Raw genomic sequence first — 24840 nt, 5'->3', positions numbered from 1 at the left:
ATACTGTTTGCTTGCATATTCCTGGTCGTTTGCTATTCTTGGCTTTGCAAACGAGGTGACAACATTCTATTCTTTTTGAACTACGAACATTAATGTTCCGCGTACACAAAGCAAATTATTTTGCTCACGAAGCATTTTTTTCTAGTAAACAAAACATGGAAGCATGTTTTGAATAGTAAAATATCAAAAGTTTATTCATTTGCAATCGCTCAGTCCATTATTCTCTGCTCTGACCCCCTGCGTCAAAGTGACTACTGAGTTGGTCCACTACATTTTATATACGAGGGGGACTTAAATTAATAAAGCGCCACCTCTGGCCAGACCTTATGTTGTGACCAATTTGTATATACTTTCCTGACTGTGTTTCAATTCCAAATAAATTCTATTCCTGGGTTTCAGTCATTTATTGTCTCTATTTATTAATCAAAATACTGATGATGGTGGAAAAATACACCGAAACGTATTTTGATTAATAAATAAAGACAATAAATGACTGAAACCCAGGAATAGATTTTATTTGGAGTTGTGACCAATCCAAGAAGTGTGCTTCATGTAAAGCACGCAGGAATTTATTGTTTTTTCTAAAACAACGTTTAATGGTTGTTAGCTAGTTTTTGAATGAAATAATGCTGCTTCGAATTTTCAGTCCTTGGTTTTTCGCCTGTAAACGACATTAATGTGCCACAGAAAACCTCTAGAGTCTAAATAAATAAATCACAGTAAATGACTTTGTAGGAGCAGGCTTTTTCAAACATACAAAATCAGGAAGAACGGAGTTATTAATAAAATTCAATCTATTTGATGCAAAACGCACAGCAATTTTACTAGAATTTCAGTGAAGTTGCACTGAATCCCTGAAACAATTTTTAATTGTTTTTAGGTAGTTTGTAAGGAAAGGAAGCCACTTTGAAACGTTAGTCTTTGGTTTTTCATTTGCAAACGACGTTAAAAAGGATGCATCAAAAAGGGTCTAAAAAATTGCTGTTGAGCTCAATAGTAAAGGATTTGTTGGGGCAAGTTTTCCAAATATGCAAAATCAGGAAGAAATTGATTTATTCATCAAATGCAAACAATCAGTTGATTATACACTGATCATCTGGTCCACTACATCTCACATACGAGGGCAAACTATATTTAACGAGCTGCCGCCTATTCAGGAACTTTTCCTTGTGTAAAAATGACAAGAATTTCATTGTTTTTAGTGATATTTAAAATCAAATCATCATTTTCCCAGCTGTGAGTGATGAGAGAATACTTCAAATCTTCAGTCCTTGGTTTGACGCCTGTAAACTACATAAAAAACCTGTAAAGTGTGGAACCCACTTATTAACCTTCTGCCAAATTAAAAGATGAACGAAAATCGTCCTGCTGTTCAAGTTCCTGCTAGGGTTTTCGAGCGCAAACCAAAACCGTCTGAAAAAAGTGTATCCTTCTCGAGTCGTGACCGATTCGAAGCAGAAGAAGATCCTTGCGACCCCCTACTCGGGCACCAGGAGGACGCGGTCGATTTCCTTTCACTACCATCTTCACGGGATGCATCTTCAACATTAGTCTTCGTTCTTCACCAGTCGATGACGAACCGAAATGCAGTCCGTTACTGTTTTGTTGCTTCTAGGTGAGTAGCAGTGGCCCCGGTTTTTCCTACCCTTAATGTGAAGATTGTCTGTGTTTCTTCAGTGTTTTGCTCAGTGATTTTTGGACTGCATTTTCCAGGTTTTACTTGACTTTTTTCACAATTAAAAAAAAAGTGTCACTAAGGGTTTGGAATTTTTTAATTGATTTAAACGTATTTCAAAGATTTAAATTTCTGTGTGTTTTAAATAGGGGACAGTTGGAAAATGGTCTTACAAGGAAAAATACAAATATATTTCTGTGCACTGTGTGATTTTTTCTTGAAAATGCAGGCCATTAAAGTGAGGCAATCGTATTGTTTCGAGCCCAGGAACCGGAAAATTTTCCAAAATTGCCCGATTCACTTCAGTTGCCTTAAAGAATCCATCATAAGTCAGTAAATGTTTATTTTTTTAATATTTTGTGGCGCGACAAAAGGGCAATTTTCAGTAGCAAACGAAAAGTGAGAATTTTCAAATTTGAGCGATTTTCCATTTGCAATATTCTAAAAACTTCAATTGTCTTTTCTTTGGCTCTTCACCTATAATTACAAAACACAAATGGCCTAACCTTTGCCTGTTGCTTTGGTTTGCAAATTAATTAACTTTATTGATTATTGCCACATTTCCAATCAAATCCTGGGGAATTCGCCCATAAAATCGTACGTTCTCGCCTCTAAAACCTGCTAATCGTGCGAGAATCTGCAGATGGACCGTGATGTAATGGAATGAAGAAATAGTGACACCGATGGAGTGTGGAATAATTCGCATTATGCAATCGAGAAATCATCCTTTAGAGATGACGCAGTTTGGAATGCGATAGCATCTGCTAAAGATGATTTTATGTTAATTGAATTCAATTAATTTGCCAATGGGAAGCTGTGCGGATTATGCATGAATACTCACTTGAGTCTTTCTCAAAAAAGTCACTTCTAGCTAACTCGCCGCGCAATTATCAATGGCATTAACTGAGCAAAGCCAGTTGAGAAATTGTGCATTATCGTAATAATTAATTTAATTAAACTTGCGTAACGTTAGCAGTAAGCTGATCCTAATTAAGAACCATTATCTGTATAATACGTTTGACCATGGAAGAACCTGGCCGGTTGAACAAAGAACCTGAAACAATACCAGTTGCTTTGTACTTAGAGCCAGGTACAATTTAGGATCGTTAGCACGATGTCTTTGATATGATTATCAATTATGATTAATTAATAGGGATTCTGGCAAGATGGTCTTGCGAAGGAGTTTTCCTGAACCATGAGCCTTTCCCCACGTACAGCTTGGAGGACATGCCAGAGACCCAGTTTAGCTGCAGGGAGAAAATCTTGGGCGGTTATTATGCGGACCCGGATGCCCAATGCCAGATGTTCCATGTTTGCGTTAAAGTCGCAGGAATCGGGGTAAATTGACCAGATTTTTCCATTACAGAGCAGGTTACCATACTTGATTGTTCCAGGTGCAAGATTTCCGCTTCCTTTGTCCAAATGGAACGGCTTTCGATCAGGATCATCAGATTTGCGCTGATTGGGAGGATGTAGATTGTGATGCCACCACCTTATACTATTCCAGTGACAACTTTGATTTGTATCGCGTTGGATCAGGTAATGCATTTGATTTATTTTCTACGTCTTGTTTTAAATCACTTTTTGTTGAATCTCGATTTTTGGTTTTAGAAATATTTGCTTAATTGTTAGATTCATTATCTCGTTCACAAAAGCTCTGATTTTATTGCTCAACTTATCTTCATAAGACACTTTTTTTTAAGTCGTTCTATCCTGAAGTTTGCGGGCTTCGCAAATGTTAGTTTAAAAATGAACATTTTCACCCAACTGTGTTTTAAAGTTTTTTCACTTCTTTTCGAGGGAGCGCAAATTTCGAAACTTTAAGAATCCACAGAATGGACTTCAACTACAATAAATTTTCAATTCATGGAAGTATTTTCAATTTTGAGTCAATAAAAGCTTGAATTTCTCACAGTTTGCAGCAGCCCCTCGAATCTTGAAACTATTAAAATTTTGTTTGAATCAAACTAATTTTGGGCTTTTTGCGGACTGAGTCTTGATCGAAAAATGAACTTCTCCATCAAAGTGCACGCTGGGTTTGAATAGTTCATAACTTCTATTCCAAGGCAGTTACAAGCTTACACCGTAGACAAAAAAGTCTTGGACCTGCAAGCTCTCAAAATTTTCCTCAAATTGTACACAATTCTGATTTTTAAGTTGATTTTGAAATTAACAAATTATTTTCAAAATGTGCGTTTCCACCTACTCTACTTGCGGAAAATCTATATCTTATAATCTGGAACCACTAGCAACTTTAAGCTTTCATAACATGTTGACTTTATAAAAATTTTGCTTAGACCGCCAGAAAGAGTCGGCTCAGAAATGGGCGTTTCTACCCACGAGCACTCTTCCGTTGAAAAATTTGTAACTCCTAATCCAAATTAAACAGAAACTTGAAACGCTCATGGCTGACAGAAAATTTGCACTAGAATCCGGAAACTCTGAAATTTTAATATAAATCATATCACATTTTGATTTTTGCGAGCTTGGTAAATATTGGTCGAAAAATGCGTATTTTCACCCAAGTGCAGCCTATGTTTAAAATATTACTATCTTCTAACGTAGCGCAGGCAGCAACTTGAGCCTTGCAGAAAATACAAGGAAATAGTTAAGTCTCAACATGCTGCAATACTTATTGAAACGGTCCAAATTCTAATTTTCTCGGACTTAGTTAATATTGATCTAAAAATCGCGTTTTCAACCAATTTTACATAATGTTTCAAAAATTTCTAACTTATGATCTACAGTAGGCAGAAACTCGAATCTTTCACAGTCCATGGCAAATACTCGAATCTCAAAACCCTGAAAGCTTGATGTAATTCACAGCAATTCCTGATTTTCACGGATTTGGAAAATGTTACTGTAAAAATGCGCATTTTGGGTGCACTCTATATTTGAAACATTCGTAACTTCTAACTAAGGACAAGTAGCGACTTGAACATTCCAAAAATTATACGAAATATATAAATCTGAATGCATGGCCAAATTTACTCAAATTGTTGGAAATCCTGATTTTTGCGTAAATGGGTTAATGTTGGCCTAAAAATACGCGTTTTTAACAAAGTGTAATGTTTTTAAAATTGGCAACTTCTGATCGGTCGGTGGAAAGCACTTGGAGCTTCAAATTCTGAAAATCTCATACAAATCACACAAAATTTGAATTTTTTGCAAATTCGGAAAATGTTGGCCTGAAATATGAGTTTTCACGCAGTTCGTACTTTCCTAATTAAAATAACTTTGATAAAATCGAAGTAAAAGGTCGGAACGCCAGTTCAAAACTTGCTCAATTTGTTAAAAATTTCGACTTTTGGATTAAATTTTGGAAACTTTCTGAAAGCAATAAGACTTATTGAAAGTGAAACTTGACTGACATGAAAATTGGAATATGCAACTTTAATTCGTTGCATTTTAAGGCAAAAAGTAAAATTTTTGAGTCGTCAAAAATTTGATTGCAAAGCGATTGGTTAAATTAATTTCAATCAAACCTTCCAGTTTAAAACCATTATGTTTTGTGTTGAATTTTCAAAAACCTATTTAACTTCGTTTCATCAATTTGCTTGAAATAGTCGTTATCTCCATTAAATCTACTCAAAAAATAAGCTAAGTCTTCACTTTCGTTGGAAATCTTCCGTGTAATCACATGCACTGAAATAATGGATTAAGTAAGTCAGATTATCTAGCCAGCAGTGTAAGATGACCTTAATAAACGATCGTTTTGCGCACTAACGTAACACCATAGAAACCGGGTCTTCTTCGAAGAATGAAGAAAAACGTGGGAACTAACGTATTTCGCGCAATGCGGTTGCATCATATGCAAAGCACCAGAAACGAATGCAAATGCACTTTTGCACACAAAAAATTATTTGATTGTTATTCATTCGAAGTTAGCAGCTGCGTTGTTGTGGAGTTTTTGACTGATTTTTATTCCTTCTTAAGTTTCCGTTCACATCTACTTCTTCTACTGCATTCAAATTGGCTTATTTGTCAAATAATTCACTTATAACTAACTGAACGATGATCGACATCATTAGGAGACTCCATATTTGGATGAAAAGCATTAATAAAGCTCGGTGATTAATGACTTCTGACCTGCCCATTCCTTTTCTATTTTGAAAGTGATTAAGGAGCGTTATTTCACCGGAATTTGCCAAATGTCTTCGTTTTCCAAGCCAGGTAATTGCAAAAAAGGTATCTCTATTATAGTGGTTTTGAGCAATCAAGCAAAATTTCCAAAAAGTACACAAAATTAAGCAAACATCCATTAAACCGTCTAATTGCTAGAATCCACATTCGATTGTACACACCTGTATGCTATGCGCGATTATGTGATCAACTCATTAACATTTTCCCGTACGATTATCTTGCAATTTTTCATAAACCAAGTAGTACCGTAAGAACGCGACCTTTAACATCCCACGGCTTTCACTTTTTCATCGCCGATCTCACATTATGCGGGATCATCATCAACCATATCTCACCGCCATGGTCGTCCCATGTAACACACTTGTTTCCTGTTTTTCTATTATTCACTGTATTAATGGCTATCAGTGAGGTTGCTACTTGTTTAATTTTTCAGCTGGGATTAAATTAATTAACGTCACGTTCGGGGAAATAAACATGGAAAATGTGACTACAGAAGCCAGAAATACAGTATAATACAGGATGCAAAGAGACAAACATCGTGTTTTGGAAAGGGGTGTTCTATCCCGAGTGCATTCTATGTTTAAAAAAATCCTAATTTTTTGTCGAACGCAGGCAGTCAGCTGAAGCTAGCAATTTATATAGACGATGGTTGAGTCTAAGTTTGCTGGACATTTTATTCAAATCGTTTAAAATTCTGATTTTTGCGGCCTTGGTGAATGGTGATCAAAAAAGGAAAGTTTTCCCCCCAATGCAGTCAATGCTTGTAAAATGCCCAACCTCTAATCTACTATCAGTAACTGCTTGATAATGTCGCAGTCGACAGGAAGCATTTGCATCTATGTAGAAAGAGTGATATTTTCATTTAAATCGCACTAAGTACTGACTTTTTCTGGCTTGAAAAGTTGGTGTGAAATAGGCGTTTCCCCCCAAGTGCCTGTTATGTTTCAAAAATTCGTAAAGCCTCATTTAGCCTTAGCTAAAAACTTAAAACTCTCACAACCTACAGACAGGACGTGAATCTGCGAATTGTAAAAATTGTATTCAATTCACTCTTAATTCTGATTTTTGCGGTAAATAACTTGGTAAATATGGGTTTGAAAATGGGCGTCTTTCGCCAAGTGCACTTTACGTTTGAAAAATTCCCAACTTTTTATCGGCTACTGAAAGAAAGTTTAAATTTTCGCCATCAATACAGGGTATTTCGGTCAGAATTTGATAGATAGATAGATAGATGCACGCCATCTTTGAAAAATTCATATCTTCTGATTTACTACTGGAAGAAAACTGAAACTTTGGCAGTTTACAGAACACTCGTGAATCTGCCGATTTTGAAAATTATATTACTATAACATTAAATCTTAATTTTTGCGGTGTTAATAAAAATTTGTTTAAAAATGGGTGTTTTATCCCAGAGCCACTGTACGCTTGAAAATTTTCCAACCTCTGATTTGCAACCGGGAGAAACTTAGAATTTTTGCTCATGACAAGAAATATTTTAGTCTCAAAGTTGCGAAGCTTTGATTCGCATCTCGCTAAATTCTGATTTCTATGGGCGTAGTCAATTTAGGCCCAAAATGAACATTTTGCCCCAGATACATTTCATGTTTGAAAAATTAATCCTTTCTAATTTACATCCGCTAAAAAACTGAAACTTTGGCAGTTCACAGAAAATGCCTGAAGCGGCAAACTCTGAAAATTTTCTACAAATCCCCCAAAATTCTGAATTTTTTAGGGATGGTAAAAGTTGGTAGAAAAATGAGCGGTTGTACTCAAGCGCTCTGTGCGTAAAAAATGTATAATTTTTTATGTGCTGCCAGCAGAAACTTTAAATTTTGGCAACTTATAGAGAACACTTGAGTTTTTAAGTTGTGAAGACTTCATTAAAACCGCAATACCGAATACCATTCGTTAACAAACAATTTAGACTTTTTGCAATTATTTCGTGAGGATAAATAGAAACAAAAACGTTGAGGTTTTAGTTAGGGGACGTAAATAAAAAATAATAAGGAAACCACTTGCAAAATGACTAAACATAAGTCGAACGTGAAAAAACCTACATAAAATTTCCCTGCCATTCTTCTTACATCAGCACTATTTCATATTCGAACTCATTGTTCTTTTACTGTGAACCACTCAAAACGTGTAATTAAATGACTGCACTAACATGCTTTCGCTTGGGTTTTCACATGGTTTTTCTTTGTTGCAGGATTCGAGAGCAAAGCACACAAATACGGCGAAGATGAAGAAACGTTCGCTCTTCAAAGGGCCGAGACTGGAGATGCGCGCATTAACCGGGAGCCTCAAAGTCAAGTGGTGAACCAGCAGAAGGACTATCAAAGGCCACAGGCTAGGAGGCCTTTGAACAACAATAATAATAATAATGCTGAGAAGGATATCTTCAGGACGTCCAGTTCGTCTAACTTCTTCAATAACCGCAACAATGGCAAAGAGACTGATGAAGACTACGATGATAACGTCAATGTAAACCAGGACAGGGACTTTGAGCAGAAGAGGAAGATAGTTAGGAAGCAGCAACGCAGGCCCGTGCAGCAGCAAACAACCAAGCAGCCAGAGCAGGAGCAGCAGCAGCTCCAGACTCGTCGCCCCCAAAGACCTACAGGGTTTGCGAACAACTTTGCTGGAAGCAGTTATAATCCGACCACGCAGCGTGCGACTTCTACTCCTAACAATGAGCAGAGCTCAGCTACATTTAGATCCAGACAGAGGCAACGAGTCAGCAACCAGACTCCAAGTTACACCGTCAGCACTCCAGCTCCATTCAGATCCAGCGCCAACCACCAATTCTCCACTAGCTCAACTGAGAACTATCCCCAGCCTAGAGCTACAAATGCCCCAGTGAGCTTCAACACCAACTACGATGTCCCAAGGGTTCCCAAGCAGCAGACCCAGAACTATCCTTCATCTAGCGCTACTTTCGATGCTAATTACGATGTTCCTAAAGTCGCCAAGCAGGAAAATTATGCTTCCCGATCCACTAGTGCTCCGGTGAGCTTCAACAGCCCGAAAGCCACAAAGCAGCAAACTGAGAACTACCCTTCGAACAATCCTCAATACTCCAGAACAACCACTCCGTTAGCCAACTCTCAATATAGCACAGCTTTCGATAAGAAGTCCACCAGTCCTAAGAAGGCGGAGACATACAAACCCACAACATTTTCGCCCAAAGCCAAGCCTTTTAGTGTGCCTGCTACCAACACTGGCTTCCCTACAACTTTCGCGCCTAGAACCCAGCAAGCCTACACTCAGATCGCCCAGCAGACGCAGAAAGCCTCCAGCAATTTCGCTCAGCAGCAGTTCAGCAACCCCAGCACCACTCAAAGATCCACAACGTTCACCCCATACACTCCCACTGTTCCCAAGATCTCCTCCACCACTGCTGTGCCCAGATCGAACCGATATGACGAGACTCAGTACGATGATGGTTCGTATGATGCAAAGTACGACAACAGTGGGGCAAATGAGGAAGAATTCCTGAAGACTGCACATAGCCAGAATATTGCAAGCAGCAGGAACGAGTTGGCCAGAGCTCAGAAGCAGCAGCCTACCACTACCACTCAGAAACCCTATGAGCCGTCCAGGACCTACAGCACTCAGAGGGAGACTCAGAACTATCCCAAATCGACCCAGCCAGCTTCGACGAGAAGCACCCAAGTCACTCAAAGGCCAGTGCAGCAGGCGAAGCCTCAACCCAGCCCGAAGAAGGTGAAGGATGTGAGCTACGATTATGCCTACTATGATAGTCTTGGTCCTGAGCCGGACTATCAGATAGACACGGAGATCAAGAAGTCGTCGAAAAACTAAGTTAGCCAACTAAGTTATTTATAGTCTGTTTTATTGATTAAGTATTATGTAAAATTAAATGAGACACAGTGTTAGAAGGTGAGAAAGTAAATGATGATTTTAAGATGTAAGGTTGTACATATTTTTTTGAGGAATAAAATGCTGTTTTTTATTGACTCGCTTTTTCTACTTCTATTTATCTCTTTACATTATTTGGATGATTCCTTCGCCATATAGTAGTTCGTTCTACTTGAGAACTATTTCCAAAATTGAGCTCTGAGTTTTTTGCACGGCTTGGATTTATTTAATATACTGTTTAGCAGTTGGAGGATTGGATTTTGCTTCTTTTTCAAGCTTTTCCACATGTTTTCCTATTCTTCCTCAGTGTTGTTGATTTATTTTACTTGCATTTCATTTACCAACAACAGATCGATCGTCTCCCTACCTAAAGTCATTTTTTCGTGGCTAAACCAACAGATTGGCCTCCATGCTAGCCAGATTTGAATCATTGAGAGTATGCAGAACACTTCAAATATTTAAGTCAAACGGGAATTAACAGCGACACTGGCAGGGAAAAGAAGGAGAAGAGTTATAACAAAGTTTCTTTATTAAATATATTAAACTATGAGTATTTGATAACAATTTTACAAAAGTTAAAAGCATTGCTTAGCAGGCTAGTCTAGTCGTTCTGGTAAAAAATAGTAGAAAATCGATTTATACAAAAACACAAAAGAGGGTTAAAGAATCAAATAGTTCATTCACTTTCAGACAGAATCTGCACTGGGCCTGTGCACAACCAGACGTTTCCCTATTTACACACACCTAGCCGGCTTCACCTTGGTGCAGATCACTCTGTCCTCATCAAAGAAAGTCTTTTGATCACATACGTATTTCAAGTCTAATAGTTGGTTCTTGCTGTAGCCGTTGGTGCAGTAGTGGAACAGCCTACAGTCGCGAGGATCGGCGTAGAATCGGTTCGTCTCCTTTCCGAAGCAATTAAACACATATCGACTGCTCACTTTGGGAGGTCGGGGACTTTTGGAAGAAAGCGGAGTGGTGTGGAGAAGAACCTTCTTCAGTGCGCGAGGTTTAGTAGGGGAGACGCTCCGATGAAGAGGTGCAACAGTAAAGCTGGGGTTTTTACTCAAGAGCTCAGTGTTGAATCGGTGCCTTCCATACTCTGTTTTCGAGTGGGAGTGAGGCCTTCTGTGTAAAGGTCGAGATTTTTGCGTGAAATGCTCCCCACTTGTAGTGGTGCTGGGCTGTTCTGAGCTGCTTTCCAACACCACTTGGTACAAGTGACTAGAATTTACTGCCCTGGGATTATCCAAGGATTGGTCGGTTTTGACGAAGATTATTTCAGTGGAATTGTCATGAACTTGCCTCATTGGGGGGTCAGAGGGCGGATACTCAGTAGGATCAGGCAAAACTTCGGTTGTAACAGCAAAAGGCAATGTAGTTGTTGATGAAGGCCATTCAGAAGGAATACTGGTAGAAGTTGAAGTTTCCTCGTTGGAAAACAGACCGTTGATGCTGTGGGCATCATTTATGGGGTAGGGAACATCCAGAACCGATACAGGCAGGGATATGGACTTTTGGATTTCCACATCAGGCAGGAGGGTGGTTGCGAGTTCGCCTAAATCCAAATACATTTTAGTCGTTGCTTCATCTGGGTTTAGTTCTGAGCTGATTCCTTCAGTTGCAGCAGCTTCTGTAGTACTTTCAGTCAACTTCAACTCCTCTTGGGGCTCAGAAGAGTTTCTGGTGGTTGATTCTGGAACCACAAAAACATCATCATAGTAGTTCTTTGCATCAATATGGAACTGAGCTAATTCCTGGAAAACTGTGCTTGTTTCCGGCATTTCCGTGCTGGGCGTTTCTTCAGAGATCACCACAGGAGCCCCAATTGTTGTCGGTAAATCTCCCTCAATCAAATGCTTTTCAATAGCCGAAAGCTTGTCCAGCAAGTCAGCTTTGGATTTGCTTTCGGATTCATTTTTGCTGCTAATCAAGGGCGAATTTTTCCTGGAAATGTCTCTGAGCGTGGGCAATTGAGTCGTGCTAACCTTTGAAGAATGCCGATGGCGACTTCTTCGCCTTTCAGGCTTGGGAGTGACGAAAGATGGCAAGCTACTCATCAGAGTCTCCGTTAGAGGATCATACGAAGTGGGGGCCTCAGTAGTAAAGGGGGCGTAAATGGCAGAATCATCGCTCTGAGCAAAATGTTTCAGCAGCTCTATCAGATAAGACGCCGTCGGAGCTGGAGGGTTCAATTCCGAAACTGCCTCCCGTGCATTTTCCTCTGTAGTGCTCAAAGGATCTGTGGAGGAGTCAGTGGTGATGGTATTAGAGAAGGGAATAAAATCAGTGGCCTCCTGCGTTGAGCTGGGAGTTACAAAAGTTGCGGCCTCAGTAACGACGGTTGCCTCGCGCTCTTGGAGTATGGGATTTGTAGCTTCCGGAAGCGGAGCCTCAGTGGTGGAGTTTTCAACCGCAGAAGCAACGGTTGTTTCCTCCATGCGAAGTGCGGATGTTTCCTCAAAATGGATCAACCAGCTGCTGGTTGAAACTGCTGGGGAAAGCTCAGTGGTTGATGTGCTGGTAGCAAAGCGAGACCGTCCTCTATTCCTCCCTCTTCGGGCAGACGGTTTATTTGGAGGAGTTGAAATGTAGTTTTGCGCCTCTCTTTGAGCAGAGGAGTTGGGGACATTGTAGCTAGCAGCTTGGTAGCTATCGAGTTGTTTTTGTTTGATTCCTCCTCTCCTTCTGCCTCCTTGACGTCTTGGAGGTGAAACACTGGTGGAGGATGTTGCTTTATTTGGCTCAGCCTCTCGAGTTTCTGAAAGCACGTTGATCTCTGTGTGTTTGGTCACTTTTCCACTGGTTTCCGTGACATTCTGGTGTTCTTTTGGTGATGTTGAACTGGTTTCTGGGGTCAGTTGCAGGTATTTGTACAGAAGGTCTGCAGAACTCCGATCTGTAAAGTGCCTGGTTTGATCAGTTGAGGTTTCTTCAGTGTCTGCAAATCCCGCTGGGAAAGGAGCTGTTGTTTCAGGGGCGTCCCCTACTTCTTCCCTACCAGGTTCCTTGGTTGCTTCGAATTCACGCTCAGGATTGGTGTGGTTTGGAGTGTTTTTTACCAGTTGGGGTAGGTTGAGGTCTAAAGGTTTGTCTTTTTTGGGCTGGACTTCCTGACTGTTCGCACTTTGCCTGTAAGTCACGCCTTCGTAGTTATCATCCACGTAATCGTGCGTGCTAAACGGCAGCTCTTTGAAGTCTTTGACGATGATATCGGAGTTCCGGGTTTTGTCGCCAACGTCCATTCTTTCTGCCAGTTTCTTGTGGTTTTCCCCATTGAAAACTGGTTCGTTTCTGTATCCGCCTACTAAGCTGAACCTGCCTCCTTTCTTGAAAAGTTCTCCGTAGTGGGGTTTCATGGACTCTGTACTTGTGGCTTCTTTGGAGCTGGTTGAGTGAATCTCACTGCTCTCTGGGTTGAGACCGATTTCTTCTATTCGGGGCGCCAGTTCGTTGTTGATTGTCTGGATCAGGTCGGAAGAAACCGGGCTGGTTGGAGGAGGAACAGTGGCTGTCGCCTGATGGCTCTGATACCAGGTGTAGAGAAACTTGAGCACCTCGACAGCCTCCTTTTCGTTTTTGATTATTTCGAACGGATTGATTGGATTCTCGTCAGTGCTGCGCTTCCTTCGCTTTCTTTCCTGTATTTTGGGCACGTCGTGATAGAAAGGATCCAGCCCCACGTCGCCGTCCTTGTATTCGTCGTAGGACGAAGGGGGCGTGTCCAGAATCTGCGCCGCCCCGATTGTGCCAAGCGAGTAGTTCAGCCTCCTCCCGCTGGCATCGCTCACGCTGGCGCTGGCGCTGATTATGATCCTGGGAGGCGATTGGTGCTCCTTTGTGTATCTCTTGCTGTCGATGTGATGCTGGAGAGTGAAAGGAGCTGGGGAGCTAAAGGTAAGAGGTGGCAGGGTTGGTAGGAGGGGAATGGGGATTTGCACTCGCTGTGGGGTTTTTTCCGTCCTGGGATGGTGGGTGTAGTGGTGATGCTGGTGAACCTGGGGAGGCTTTAGTGAGTGCAAATAAATCGTGCGACTGGTGGTCTGCCTGGGGAAGTTTCCCGAATGCTTCACCGTGGTCGAGTGGAACTGTGGATGATGATACTGATGGGAGTTGGGCGGAAAGCTCTGACTGTGCCGGAAGCTGTTGGTTTGGATTAAAAACTGCGGCTGTCGCTCAGTGCTTCGGAAGTTCTCTTCGAGGTAATCACTATTCTGAGGTAACTTATCACTATCACTATCTATGGCGTAAATGGATTTAGGAGATGTGGAGGCGCTTAGGCGCTCGCGTTCGTGTTCATCGCCGTGACTCACTTCACTACTATCGTCACTAAAACCTTGCGGAAGTTGGAAATGTTTCGTCCGTATATCCGGAGGAGCTCCGGGGTTTAAACTGATATTAATCTCTTCCGGGTTGAAGCGGATATCCGGGGCGTTCACCGGAAAATGATGGCCGGAAACTGCTTGGGGACTGTTGGAAGCAGCCGTAGCCGCCACTGGTCTGGCAGTGGTGAAATATTGCGAAGTTGTCGGGTTTTTCGTTGTGGTTGTGGTCGATGTGGTGGTCGATTTCGTCGGAGCTTCAGTCTCTTGGGAAACTTCGGGGATATCTGGAAAGCCCAAAGCAGTTAATCAATTCGCCTGGAATATCCGGGAAAATACCTTCGGAATTTTGCCCAGAATGTTGATACAGTTCCAAGTTCAGGCTGTAGAATTGTTCGGATTTTGAGCAGTCCACCTCGTCAATCCGTTCACAGACGCGAGTTTCCTATCGGAAAATTGGATAGTTTTTAGGGTGAAAAGCCGGGGGTTTCAAAGTGCCTCACCTGGTCGAAAACGGTGCCGTTCAAGCACAGAAACCGAATGTCCATGTTTTCTCCAGCTTGTCCTTTAGTGCAAACGTGAAACATCTGACAATTGGTCTCCACATCCGCATAATATCCACCGATCACTTTGCCGTGACATGAGAAGTTCGTGTCCGGTAAATTGTCGAAATCCAGAAACTAAAGCAGAAAAAATATCCAATTATTATTTGAATAGTCAATGGTGGGGAAATCGCCCAATTTTTCTTCAAACTGCGACATGAATTGATTCAATTTCCGTGCGGTGAAGAAAAATCGCCATCCTTGCTTTTTACGTTTATAGAAGCGAAGAAACTTAATTAAGGAAATGCCAGCGCCTTTAATTGAATGATTCATTAAAGAGTGTGACAACATATTGACGAGGATATGTAGGTATGGCATAAAACCCACCTTATGGAATATGCTTAATTTGTCTATTTATGGTCAGCTCAAGTGAGGAAAATGGACTCTGCATACTGCAATTTGCTATGCAGCTGTTTATGCAAAAATTAGCTACGCAATGAAATTAATAATTTCACTTTTTCCCGTTCTAGGCCAGATCCATAAGGAAGTTTCTTCATTTCCACTGTGGGTTTCTGGCTAGATTTCCTCATCCTTTTCTAGTAGATATAACAGCAAATAAAACCATGTTCTGGCCAAAAATCGCACTTTTTGACTTGTTTTTTTAAATTTAATTCGTATCGATTTTTCAACAGTTTCGGAATATTTCAGCTGCTTATGGGATGGTTGAACTTGGATAGTCAATCAAATGCAAAACCCACTCCCTTTGAATACCGAAAGCCTGAATAATACACTTTGATTTGAATTCATACCGACTGGATTGTACATTCGCTCTTATAAGGTCAATTGCATGTATTTATCAATGGCTCTTTTGTCATAAGACAATTTTATCCTTACCATCATTGAAAAATCAGTTTCGGAATCAATTATTGAATTCCACTGGGGTTAAATGAATGTCGAGCCTGGAATTAATTGAGTAAGTTTTCGACTATTAATAACTCTGATTCAATTCAGTTTGATTTACAATTAACCGTTTTACAGACAGTTAAGAAGAATATGGATTTCCTTACATTTTAAATTTTGCTTGGTTTCCTTTCATGTAATTTTTTTAATATATTGAGCTCAAGCAGGTGCGTGCTTTTCCTACCTACACGAAGTGTGCCTCATTATTAGAATAGCGCCCTCAAAGTGGATTTTTATGAACTTTTGCGATAAAACAACCTGAACCCTCCTCTATTAAAATGGCTGAGAAACTTGCCTCTATCTTGGCTAGCTTTTGCGTAATTAATTTAGAAACTTTCCTTCCAACTTTCTGAAGTCGCATCGCAATTTCAAATGAGGTGACTGAAAATTGCTCAAAAATCGCCCTCAACCGTCACTGTTGTATACTTTTCTTTAACATTGATTCAATTTTGCTCCATTCAAAAACTAAAAAGACTTTGCTCTAATTTGACATTTTTTTTGAGTAAATAATTTCCAAACAACGGCTTGTAGTCGAGAAGCAATTGCAAAAAATTAGTTAAAATTTTCTCCAAATTTTTCCTCAAATGACATTGTTTCATTATTTTTAGTAAAAATCGCCCCAAATCTTATATTTATTAAACTTGGAGGTCTGGCTGCGCCTTGTTTCATTTTTGAGCAATTTATCTGTAAATAACTGGCTGCAGGTAAAATGCAACTTCCAAACACATGATTAAAATATCGCCAAAAATCGTCTTCAAACGCCCATGTTATGAACTTTTCTTTAAATTAAAATTTAAATGAAAAACGCTCCTCTTCTTTGACAGAGCAATTAATGTTTAACCGTCTGTAATCGAAATGCCATTTCATTAGAGATGATCAAAAATTGATTATAAATCGAAATAAATCGTCAATTTTAAACACTTTTCTGGAAAAATAGTCTCAAGTATTCTCCACTAAAAGAGCGTAAAATATTGTCCGTATGTTTTGAGGTTTTTGAGTAATTGATTAGAAAAGAAGTACCTACCCGCAGAAAGATCCTCAAAAATCAAACCTCGAGCGTCCTTAAACGCTAAAGTCAAGCACTTTTTGTTAATGATCTGAATAAATACTTCTAAATAATAATTAAAAATTAATTATTAATTATTAAGAAATTCCCCAAAAATCTGGCGAAAACGGCATTTTTATGAGCCTTTGCAAAAATATGTACTGAACTGTTTATGTTTTAAGGGGCTTAGAAAGTTTCTTCTACGTTTCAAGATTTTTGAGTGCTTAATTTAGAAACAGCTGCCTTTGGTCAAAAGGCAATTTCTTGAGAGATGAATAACAAATCATAAAAACTTGCCTTCAAAGGTCATTTTTGATATAAAATGTTGTTTGTAAATATAAATTCAACTGTCTATAAAACTGCTTATAAACTTGTTTTTTCTGTAAATTCGCTACTGAGTAATAAATTTTGAAATAACTGTGTGTAGCCAATTTTAAGACTGTATAAAAATTCCCCAAAAAACACCGTTTTAAGACAATTGTATGCACTTTTCGGAATGTATAGCTTCAAGTATTTTTTTCATTTAAATAACTAAAAAGCTGGTTTGTTTCTTTCCAGGTTGGTGAGTAAGAAATTTTAAAAAATCTGCCTGTGCCCGAACTGCATGTTCAAAATACGTCGAAAACAATCCTCTAAAAACGTCCACAAACGCCAAGGCTGAGAACCTTTTCCTTAAATAATGTGTGACATCTTCTCTATTGAAAAGGCTGAAAAACCATCCTTAATTTGCGCAGGATTTTGCGTAATTAATTTTGAACTCGTCGATAGTATAAAAGCGCGTACGCCGAGAAAAATGATTGAAAAATGCTCATAAATCCCCCTTAAACGACATTTTTATGCATTTTTTTGGCAAATGAAACTTCAAATATTCTTTACGAAATAGTCCCAAAGCGCTTGTCGAGATTTGGGCAAATTTTTGTGTAATTAATTTCCAGCTAACTGCCTGGACTGGAAAAACTATACAACACATGTTTAAAATTTCCGCAAACCGCAATATTATGCAAGTTTGCTCAACTAGAAACTTAAATACTCTCTATCTAAAAAGCCTAGAAACTCTTGTATACCTGTCGAAATGCGATGTCAGGCGAAACAATTGAAAATTCCTCAAAAATCACCCTCAAACCGATGCACCTTTCGGAAAATGTGGCCCCAAATATTGTGCATTAAAAAAGCTAAAAAATTTGCCTATATCTTGCAGGTTTTTGAAGCATTCTTTAATGACCAATCGCTCCAAAATCGTGAAGATCTAACTCCAAGAAACATGACAACAAAATTGATCAAAAAACTCCCCTTAGTCGCACTGAGATTCAATTTTCCAAAAACTCGAACTCTTTCAGGAGTCCTCTGTAAAATGAGAATTAAAAATTGCGTCTGTTTCAACAAGTTTTTGAGAAATTAATTAATACCTTCCTTGAAAATTCTGAGCGATCGATGGCAGTCCAAATGCAATGCCCAGGGTTGGAAGTTTTTCAAAAATCGCCCTCAAACAATACGCAATGTACAAATTTCCGAACAAATAGACTCACTTCCCCGACATTAAATTGACTCAAAAGCATGCCTCAATTTGGGCAGTTTTTTCAGAAAATCTCTCAGTAAAACCTAAGATCCTCATTCCATGTTGGTGCGGTTTTTCTCGCTCAACTGTTGTAGATTTATGTTCAAACGACTCAAACCAGCCAATAAATAGCAGGAACATTTCTAAAAGCGTGCTGCTCGAGAAGGTCAAAGTCAACTTAAATGTCAGAACTCTAATTGAAACTGATGAGAAGAAACACTCTCGTCATGTTCAAATGGAAAAAAACTGGGAAAATACTCGCTTAAGGTTAAGCGCACTTAAAATTTATTGATCAATCAAAAAAACTATAAAACCGCATAATAATGCGATTTGTTGCAACGTAAATTGCATTTAACAGGCAGGTTTTTGTTTCAAAAAATAAAATAAGTGAGAACAACTTCCTAGAGAAATGATGTGAAAAGCACGACGGGAAAGGAACAATTGTGCGTTATCAAGTCACCTACTTTCCGCTGTTAATTCGGGTCTGCGATCTTTTTTAATTATTGTGTTGATTTTTATTGTGGCGTGCGATGTTATACAACCGATGCCCAAGTTGCTCAATGTCAGGTTTGGAACACGTTCCATTGTTTCATTACTAAATGCTCGAGGAAAGTGGTTTTATAACAAAACGGATTCAGTGCTGCAATCCCATCAAAAAACCAAAAAATATTCAAAAAAACCATTTTTGAATCGTCTATTTTTCCAAAGCAACAGCTCATTATGATATCGATTGTAACACCCTCCAGTCACATCATTAGGCTGATCTGGTGCAATCGCATGATATAATTGCCTGATTAAGATGATTATTTCATCGCACACATTCTACCATTCTGTGCTCCAATTGCGGCTTTAACAATGACGCCTTAATTACGATAATCCCAGTCTGATTGCCGATTCAATTAGTTCTTTCAGCAAATTGTTGTTACAATCAATTTGCCCGTATGTAAACCGTATGGAAATTAGCACTCTAGCAAGACCAAAACCGTATAATTCAGGTTTTTTCTTGACGAAATGCGTAATATTCATTGAAAGTTGTTCTAGGTTTTAGTAGGTCAATTCCAAGAAATCGATTTAAGATATACGTACTACTGGGGATAATCTTGATGTTGCCTGTGTACAAAAACTTAGGATCAATATACGCTTTTCGGATAAGATAATTCCTTATCAAAGCACCTACTCTCATTTTCAATTGTTTGGAGAATTTAATCCTCTGAATAAGGATGCGGAAGAACCAACACCCTCAGTGTCATCAATCAAATCGCATGATTTTCTTCATTAGCGTCAAAAAGCTTGTTGATCTCAGTTGCTATTAATTGCCTCCAGCTCTTCAGTTTCCATGTATATTAATCATCGGGCAAAAACAATAGACATTCTTCGCTTCACTGTGTACATTTCATGTTGAACAAGTGAAACCGAACGCCAGTTAGTGATAGCACCGGAATGAATGATCGGACCTGCCTTTTACCAAGTCAATCGAACAATCAATATTCTAGTGACTGAATGAAAGAAAGTTGCCCACTGTGATAAGGGAATTTTCGTATATAATGAAGATTCTTATTATCGCTATGCTGAAGAAAGAACTCGGTTTTTCTTGGCTTTGGAATATTTTTTTCAGAGCACTGATGAGGACGTTGACCCAAGAAAAAGAGCGTTTTTCGACCCATCAATAATAATAGAACTTTTCAGAATGATGAATTTTTCGGTCATTGGTTTGTCGATAAAAACCTCTTTTTCTCTTACTGGCTATATTTTAGTCATCATCAGAGTTTTGGAGCCCCTTTTCGAGCAACTTAAATGAAAGAAAGTCGTCTACTAATGAGGGTTTTTTGAAGAATGATTAAGTTTTTGGGCATCAATTTGCCTAAAAAATTCTGGATTTTTGCGCCACAGTTTCGACTATCGACATCATGGCTCAGGAATAAACTTCATTTGCAGCGCCTTTTTATGGCGATTAAAGTTTTGTCAGAACGCAGCCGCAAGAAAAACTGAAATTTTTTCGGTATACCGATTCGTAAAGCAGCAGTCGTAAAGGTTTTTGAGCTTCCTGCAGAGCCCTGATGATGTATAAAGCCCAACCAAAACTTTGGCAAAAAACGCCATTTCTTTAGCACACCGCTGACCAGAAATGTTCTTATTCTCTAAAAATTTTATGAATCGGCTACCTTGTTTGGCCAAGTGGTTCCAAAACCCTGATGATGGCTTAAATACAACCGCATCGTCGACCCAAGAAAAACAGCGGTTTTTATTGGAAGGTAAATACATTAAACTAAAACGTTTTCTGGTCAGCGGTTTGACAATAAACCACCGATTTTCTCGAGTAAATGTTTCGGACACATTTCAGCGATCGTCAGACTTCTGGCGTTTCTTCTAGAGCCTGATGATGGTCAAAATATGCTCAAAACTTTGGCTAAAAAAAAACAGCGAATGTTTCAGTACGCCTATAATCGAAAAATTTGGCCCCAAAAATTCCATTATTTTCGACAACTCGATTTTCACATTCGGCCACTTTCGTTCATTCAAGTCCCTCCAAAAAGAGCTCCAAAACCCTGATGATCACAGACTATACCCGAAACGCTGAGAAACACACAGCACGAGAAAAACATCGCAAATTGCGAGAATGATGAAAAAAACGCTGTTATTTTGGGTAATTGTTTTGGATATGTTTTAGCGATCATCTGAGAACTGGACTTTCTTCCAGAGTCTGATGATGATCAAAATATATTCGAAACGTTGGCTCAAAAAAAAACCAGCGATGATTTCAGCCCAAAAATTCATCATTCCGCAAAGACCTTAAAAAATCAGTTTTCACATTGGGTGATATTCTTTCAGTCAATTGCTTCTGGAAGAACCACCGGAACCATGATGACGGCAAAACATACGCAAAACATTGGCACAGTTTTTGTCGCACTGAAAAGCAGAATTTGCGAGAATGATGAATTTTTGGTTCCTTGTTTTGCAGGAAAAAACGCTGTTGTTCTTGAGTCAATGTTTCGAATATATTTTAGCGGTTAGCAGAGCTATGGAGTCTCTTGAAGCGCCCTGATGAAGGCCAAAATATAGTCGAAACGTTAGCTCAACAAAAATAGTGACTGTTTCAGCACGTTTCTGATCGAAAAAAATTGAGTTCTGATGTCAAACTATGCAAATCGATGACTAAATTGTATCATAGAATTAACAGAATTTTCTTTGATATTTTTTGAAATTGAGCAATTTTCGACACGTTGTTTCATCATCGCAGCCGTCATCATCATCAAACCAGGAGATATTATCTGGTTGAAATTTCCGCCAAAGAGGATTTCCTGGTTCCCAGCACTGTTACAAAACGGCTAATTACATCGAAAAAGATCCCCATATAGTGTTTGCAAAAGGAACCATTGTTAATCAAATAAAAGAATAGCAGATAGAGAAAGGAAGCACTTTTACCTAAAACGTGCTGGAGCAATAATTGGATTACCAGAAGTCGCATTAGGCGCTGTAATTATTGCCAATTGAATGGGAATTTTTTCAGTTCAACAGTGTCTTAATGATGTTACTTACTCCTGGTTCAAGTGATAGCGCCGTAAATCCATATTGTAAGAGGAAGAGCCATATTAGACCTGAAACAAAAATTGGGAAATCAATTCAATTAGGCCTTTTTCGATTTTTTGGGGTTGGAAATTCAGCCCCTAACTTTTCCTCCACTGAGGCTACTGGCAATTTAAGGACATTTTTTGAAAGATCAATGATTTCCACACAAAAAGCCCTCCCTTAGTCAAAAGGTCTAAACTGAGCCGTTTGGGAGAAAAATGGCATTTTGCGTTGGGAAATACGACAGTTCTGTAGCGCACTAATCGAAAATTAAAAATTGCGAAATAAGAGTGAGATTAGTACAAAACTTAAGCATATATCAGAGCGTTTTTGTAAAAATTTCAAGATTAATTATTATTATTAACAACGATTTGAATCTAACAAACACCAGTAAGTTGCACAATTGTACGTAATTGGAATGGACAAATCCAAATTGATCGACAATTTCCTGCTGATAAGGACACACGGACAGCTTAAATACTGTGTGTTTTAAATGAGAAACGCCTTTAAGCCAACCGAGCCCAATGATTTATGATTATTATTATTATCATTGCTATTATAGCACAGCCAATTAATGCCCGAATAGTTAGCATTTATATTGCAAAATTTTGCTCGCTTTTAGAGCTTCTTTCGTTGGTTTTATGGATGATTGTCTAACAAACTCGTTCAGTATCGATACCTGCATCCTATAAGCCAAAGCATCCGATTTAGTTGCAGATAAGAAGAAATACCAGATTGTAAGCGAGGCCGTTGTTCTCTTTTTGCATTATCCCAGGTTTTTCCTTATAAATATGAGTGCGGATTTCAACAGCACAGCTGGGCATGTTTCAAGATGAATCGACATGATTGGTCAACGCCCCGTAGTTGTTGTGACCATAAAAATCAAGGATCAATATTACGCCCAACCCATAAAAAATTGGGAATTTCAACTATTCGCTTCCTTATTGTCTGTTTGGGTTTCAGATATTCTACGATTTTTTCGTCTTCAGTTTCCAGCCTCTACAAGCGTCAGCAAATTGGATCATCGCTGGAAAATAGTGTGTGAATGATCGGGCAACTGTCGATCAAATTCACTTATGATAATTGGCCAAATCCAATCAGTTGATCACTTCAACTCAATTCATTAGAAATCGAAAGCAAGTCGTCGAATTTCGATTAAATAAGGTCGATTCTAGATGTATCTGGTAACAGTTAAATCGAACGGTTAATCTTTGCAATTTACGTTTTCATTAAGAGTCGTGCTTTATGAAGATTTACATAACGCGGCCAGCTTGAGTGATTGTCGGATTTTTGGAAGAGAACGTTTCAATTTGGTCGCCTACACATTGCTTTCAATCATCGGGCTTAATCATTGCAAATGCCGCACACAGCCAGTTATGCAACTGTTCCTAAACCAATTTATTTCCATAAAGACCCAGTATATTATTGATCAACTTTACCCACTGAGATTATTTTTCTAGACGCGACGAAGTGTGTCAGTTGCATATCCTCTTCCACATGTGAAAAATGCAGATGATTTTCAATCACCCAGTATATTTGTTGCAAAATGCTCGGAATGTTCAATGTTTAACAATGATAATTGAGCACAAGTGGATTGCAAAACATACACATACACTTGACACGTCTTCGGAACAAAGCCATTCTGCGGATATCCCTCTGATCTTTAGATAACCCGTAAAAATGCTATAATTAAGTGTCCTACAACACCATAATTTTCTATATAAGATATTCGGTGAAGAAATGCGAGATAAACGCGCTGGTAATTGAGCAAGCACAGAAGGTCAGCAAGGGGAAGAAACATAATGCATGGCTTCTCATCAATAACTGCCAATGTAATGCATAGTTATTAGTTAAAGCTGCTGAAGAACAGAGGAACTCCACTAAAGTTTAACTAAAAACATTGAAGGAAGCAACGGAAAGCTGTTCCGGAATAACTGGGAATTAAATCGCAAAAACGCAGGTTTGGCGCTTTTTCAAAAAAATAATTATTTCAGAAGCGACAAGCTCATTATCATATGGTCCAGTGGCGTGAAAATGGAATTTTGCAAACTGCCACAAGGAGAAAGGATTGGCAAACTCGATCAGTTACAATACCGGAATAAATCATTTCTTATGCGGATACGGAAGTCAACCAAGTGTAACATTGTTACGTCTGTATGTAAAGCAAATCCTATTTGTGCGGGTGTTCCCGGCTTTAGTAGCAAAGGAATTCAACGCAAAAATTCGTAAAAATTAACTGAATGTTTCCATTCAAGTCGCACAAGTTTGTTGAAGCTTCAGTTTCCACAAACTCGACCTTTCAAGAACAGCAAGCAGGAGGAAACTGTGTGCTTTTTGTCGTAGTTTTAAAAACAGGAAACATTGAACTGAAGCCAGAAAATCGGCCAAAATTATGCAATTTTTAAACTTCTCGTTATTGGAACTTTAGGTGGATTTTTTCCCAAATCGTATCAAAGTTGATTCAAAACTTAAGAGGTTTAAATTGGTGTTTGGCTTCGAATACACATTTTTTCCACAAGCAAGCTGGAGAAAACTATCTGCTTTCTTTAAGCACTTTTTAACTTTGATCGTTCTTGGAACTTTAGGCGGATTTTCGCTCAAATCGTCTGCACGTTGACTCAAAACTCAAACGGCTTATATTGCTGTTTGGCCTCAACCACGGAGTTTTTTTCGCAAGCAAGCAGAAAAAAACTGTGTTTTTTTGTCAAAGTTTTACAAACGGGAAACATTGGAATGAAGCAAATAAATCGAGCAAAATTAAGCAATTTTTAATCTTGATCGTTCTTGGAATTTTATGTGGACTTTTTTTCCAAATCGTGCGAAAGTTGATTCAAAACTTAAAGGGTTTAAATTGGTGTTTGGCCTCGAATACACATTTTTTCCACAAGCAAGCTGCAGAAAACTGTCTGTTTTCTTTAAGCACTTTTTAACTTTGATCGTTTTTATAACTTTAGGCGGACTTTCGCTCAAAATGTCTGCACGTTGACTCAAAACTCAAACGGCTTAAATTGCTGTTTGGCCTCAATCACAGAGCTTTTTTCGCAAGCAAGCAGAAGAAAACTGTGTTTTTTGTCAAAGTTTTACAAACGAGAAACATTGGAATGAAGCAAATAAATCGGGCAAAATTAAGCAATTTTTAATCTTGATCGTTC

At 38.9% G+C, this 24840-nt stretch overlaps 2 protein-coding genes across 2 annotated transcripts; one reads left to right on the top strand and one right to left on the bottom strand.

Annotated features, from left to right (window-relative positions):
- Positions 1-1530: 1530 nt before the first annotated feature.
- On the top strand, positions 1531-9795 carry LOC125503685 (myb-like protein AA). The gene is made up of 4 exons (XM_048664418.1): positions 1531-1615; positions 2829-3013; positions 3070-3214; positions 8025-9795. Exons 1-4 carry the CDS (start codon positions 1585-1587, stop codon positions 9638-9640), a joined length of 1977 nt encoding a protein of 658 aa, XP_048520375.1. The 5' UTR covers positions 1531-1584; the 3' UTR covers positions 9641-9795.
- A 430-nt stretch (positions 9796-10225) lies between these two features.
- LOC109545394 lies at positions 10226-21714 on the bottom strand. Its single transcript, XM_048664417.1, has 4 exons — positions 21659-21714; positions 14523-14699; positions 14359-14464; positions 10226-14306 (listed from the first exon to the last, which is right to left on the bottom strand). The coding sequence occupies exons 2-4, from the start codon at positions 14604-14606 to the stop codon at positions 10432-10434; spliced, it is 4065 nt and encodes a 1354-aa protein (XP_048520374.1). The 5' UTR covers positions 14607-14699; positions 21659-21714; the 3' UTR covers positions 10226-10431.
- Between the last annotated feature and the right edge of the window lie 3126 nt (positions 21715-24840).

The sequence above is a fragment of the Dendroctonus ponderosae genome, unplaced genomic scaffold (genome assembly GCF_020466585.1).
Source record: "Dendroctonus ponderosae isolate FM_Combo_2020 unplaced genomic scaffold, Dpon_F_20191213v2 Dpon_F_20191213_231, whole genome shotgun sequence".
Lineage (NCBI taxonomy): Eukaryota > Metazoa > Arthropoda > Insecta > Coleoptera > Curculionidae > Dendroctonus > Dendroctonus ponderosae.
The sequence above is the reverse complement of the archived record's forward strand: the minus strand, read 5'-3'. Positions and strand labels throughout refer to the sequence as shown.